Source organism: Ipomoea nil, unplaced genomic scaffold (assembly GCF_001879475.1).
Source record: "Ipomoea nil cultivar Tokyo-kokei standard unplaced genomic scaffold, Asagao_1.1 scaffold0382, whole genome shotgun sequence".
Taxonomy (NCBI): domain Eukaryota; kingdom Viridiplantae; phylum Streptophyta; class Magnoliopsida; order Solanales; family Convolvulaceae; genus Ipomoea; species Ipomoea nil.
Genome location: NW_017616810.1, coordinates 1074811 through 1078894, shown reverse-complemented (window position 1 = coordinate 1078894; position 4084 = coordinate 1074811). Strand labels below are relative to the sequence as shown.

Sequence of the window (4084 nt, the reverse complement as noted above, 5' to 3'; positions counted from 1 at the left end):
AGCCCTTTGAGGCCCGAGCTCGGCCTGGCCGAGCTCATTACGGCCTAAGCCCGGCGGCCCCGGCCTATGGCTGAGCTCCTTGGGCCGAGGTGACCACGGTCCCAAGTGCCTTGGCTGAGGTATCCCGGGTTTGTGGTGCCTTGGGCCGAGGTGTCCCGGGTCCGTGGTATCTTGGGCCGAGGTGTCCCGGGTCTGTGGTGCCTTGGGCCGAGGTGTCCTGGGTCCGTGATGCCTTGGGCTGAGGTGTTCCGGGTATGTCGCCTTGGGTTGGTTCGCTCCGAGCATAATATATCCATCAATGCCTTAGCTTCAAATCATTATTCAAAAGAAAATTATTTTGTGGACTCCTATTTTATACTCTCAAGTTCTACACACTCCAACAAATTCTTAATGCAGACACTTATTTGTAGACCGATATGATAAAAATAATATATCATTGTTTGTCACATCAAGAAATAGGAGTAAAAGAGTAAAATTTGAAAGTAAGCATATTAGAACTCTATTCAAAATTCGTACTTTGAGGTAGGTGATGATGTGAGATGTGAAGTGGGAACTTGAAAAATATTATAGAAAATCCTTTAATTTTTTTATTTTTTTTTTATTTTTTTGCCTTTTAAAATCAAAATCCGTATAATAATAGCTGGGCCAGGGTAATAAGGTTCCCATTTTTATTGTGCTATAATTTTAAAAAAAATGAAAATAAAAAATTTGGTTTTAATACATAATTGTCAACATGAGGGAGGTGAGATCTGACGATCTGAGAAGGAGCGATCGGAAAGAGAAAAGAAGAATTTTATGAAATTATTCCACTTTCAGTCGTTTATTTATGACAGTATTTTTATTTTTGACCCTAAATTTTAATTTATTATACTTTTAGTCTTGTATTTTTAAAAATATCTCACTTTTAACACAACAACTTATTCATAATATTCTCCAATTTGGGATGATGAAGTTTCGTGAATATTTTACAAAGTAAAGACATTTTAGACTAAATATGAAATATTTTTTTTATAGTCAATCTATAAATGAAACAAATCGAAATTGAGAACTGGAGGTTAAATATTATTAGTATAGTTAAAAAAAAAAAATGAAATAACATGATTAACCTCATTTATAAAACTTATACCTATGAATCCGTATGATTGCAATAAAATATAAAACTAAATGGTTTTGGTGGTTGTTGGCCAAACCATGATAGGTTGGAAAATGTATATATATTGCTATCTAGCTCACAATGCAAAATGTCATTACCCCCTCTTCTGCTTTCAAACACCATTTTTGGTCAAAAGAAAAAAAAAAAAAAAAAAAAAAAAAAAAAAAAAAAAAAACAGATTATTCTTCATTTCCTATCCCTAAGGATATAATATGGGAGCCATCGAATTCGACGAGGTAAGACAACATGCAATTGTGTGATTAGATAACATTAATGTTGCAGAGATTATATCTAAAGTGGACAGATTTTTTTTGTACACTAACATTTAGTCATGTCTAATGAATCAAGTTATCGTGATTTACACCTTTTAGAGTTGAGGAAGATAACATTAATGTTTTCACAATTCGCTTTTCTTATATATGTTTTACCATGATCAGAAAGTGTTTGATTCGCTAAATTTCATTCAAAAAGTTATTCTTTATTCTTTGCTTTCTGAAATTGTCGTTTTCATCGTTATTCTTGATTTTTGTGAGTAGGATTCTATATTTTATTCTCTCTCACTATCTTTTTTTTTTTTTTTTCTTTCTTTGCTTTCTGAATTTTGATTGTTTTCCTGTTTTGAAGCCAACGGCGGCGACCGTTGCCGCACCACCGGAAGCAACACCGGAAGCGTTGCTTCCATTAATCGATCATCTAAATGGGAACTTCATCAACATGAAAATCAAAAAGGCTCTGCCGCCGGCGGCGAGGAAGAATATGCAGATCACGGTGGCGGAGCCGCGGTCCAAGGTTGACGAGGCTGACCTCAAATCCACGCTGGACAAGTATCTTGACACCATTTCTCAACGTGTCAATTACCATATAGGTAACACATATATATACACACACATCTTTTGGAAAATTCTACTATAACTTTTTAATCGTATTCAATACTATCATGTATAATGAGCTTATATCAGATATAAATATACTTATTCCCTGAATGAATAATGATATTACTATTACAGTACAAAAATATCACAAGAAAGATTTAAGTAACATTTTTTTTTTTATTCGGGCAGGTTACCCGGTGAACATAGTGTATGAGCACTATGCAACTTTGGCACCATTGATGCGTTACCACTTGAACAACTGCGGTGACCCATTCATGGAGAACACTGTGGATTTCCATTCCAAAGATTTTGAAGTTGGGGTTTTGGATTGGTTTGCTCAGCTCTGGGAAATTGAAAAGGATGAGTATTGGGGTTACATTACAAATGGCGGCACAGAAGGCAATCTTCATGGAATTTTGCTGGGGTTAGTATTATATATAGTAGTGACTTTTTTTTTTTTTTTTTTAAGTCCCCACTAAAAGATTAAATTGATAATTGTATATAACGTACAGGAGAGAGGTACTTCCGGATGGAATACTGTATGCATCAAGAGAGTCACACTATTCAGTGTCCAAGGCTGCCCAGATGTATAGAATGGAATTAGAAGGCATTAACACGATGGTCAATGGAGAAATGGACTATGGTGATTTAAGATCAAAGCTGCTCCTTAACAAGGGAAAACCAGCCATCATCAATGTCACCATTGGTACGTACATTTTTCTTGTTTTTCTAATGTTATTAAAAGTTAAAAGAATTTGAGACGACAACCTCAGTCAAGTTGATCAGATACTTTTCATTTGATAACCACAAAGTCCCAAGTTCCTATCCCAGCCGGAGCCATGAGATCCTCATTAGTCTTCTTAGTTTGAGACAGTCAACTACCTAGGTTGATTTATCCGTTTGTGACAGAATAATCAGATAGAATTTATTCAGTGCACTCTCAGCCTCAGCTGATTATATGTTGCATGCAGGAACAACCTTCAAAGGAGGGATGGATAACATAGATGTGATTATAGAAACACTCCAAGAATGTGGGTATTCGCAGGATGAATTCTACATTCACTGCGACGCAGCGCTGTCGGGTCTCATCCTCCCATTCCTCAAAAACGCGCCGAGAATCAGTTTCAAGAAGCCAATCGGGAGTGTCACCATCTCCGGCCACAAGTTCCTAGGATGTCCGATGCCATGCGGGATCCAAATCACCAGAAAATCCCTCATCCACAACATCTCGCGAAACGTCGAGTACATCGCCTCCGTGGACGCCACCATCTCCGGCAGCCGCAACGGCCTCGCCCCCATTTTACTCTGGTACAGCCTGAGCACCAAGGGCCGCGCCGGCCTCCGGGAAGACGCCGAGCGGTGCGTGGAAACCGCCAAGCGCCTCCGCGACCGCTTCCACCGCGCCGGCATCACCGCCATGCTCAACGAAAACAGCACCACCGTCGTCTTCGAGCGGCCGCAAGACCGCGACTTCGTCCGCCGCTGGCAGCTCTCCTGCGTGAGGGACATGGCGCACGTCATCGTCATGCCCGGCGTCACGGCCGAGGCGCTCGACGCTTTCTTCAACGATCTGGTGGTGCAGAAAAGGGCAGCACCGCCTCGCCACGCTGCCCCGCCGCCCTGCCTTGCAGATGATGTCGGTCCACATAATTGCTACTGTCACCTTCACAAACTTTCTTTTTCTTACCCCTTTTGTTGTTGAGCTATAATAGTGATGCCATTATTGGGTGTGTATTAATAATAATAATAATAATTCGGGCCGGTGTGAGACCCTTAGGGTTAAAGTTTAACCTTTTGGAAGAATAATAATAATGGAATAAATGTATAAGGTTTGTTTCTCTTTATATTTATAATAAATTAATTTTGGCACCAAATTACATGTTTAGTACTGAATATTGTTCTAAAAACTCGACAATTATGAGACCACTCAGGCTCGAATTGAGTAAGTTATTTGCTATTTTTAGGCAATTCAATCACTTCCGACTAACATCCATGTCACTCGATCCCTTATATATGGAATTAATCACCTCCGATCATTTTAGTAGTTCTGAGTTCATTT

The 4084-nt window shown here is 39.3% G+C and overlaps 1 protein-coding gene across 1 annotated transcript; it reads left to right on the top strand.

Moving 5' to 3' along the window:
• Positions 1-1307: 1307 nt before the first annotated feature.
• Positions 1308-3864, top strand: LOC109171915 (histidine decarboxylase-like). The gene is made up of 5 exons (XM_019321007.1): positions 1308-1389; positions 1778-2018; positions 2215-2449; positions 2538-2731; positions 2997-3864. Exons 1-5 carry the CDS (start codon positions 1366-1368, stop codon positions 3725-3727), a joined length of 1425 nt encoding a protein of 474 aa, XP_019176552.1. The 5' UTR covers positions 1308-1365; the 3' UTR covers positions 3728-3864.
• Positions 3865-4084: the final 220 nt, after the last annotated feature.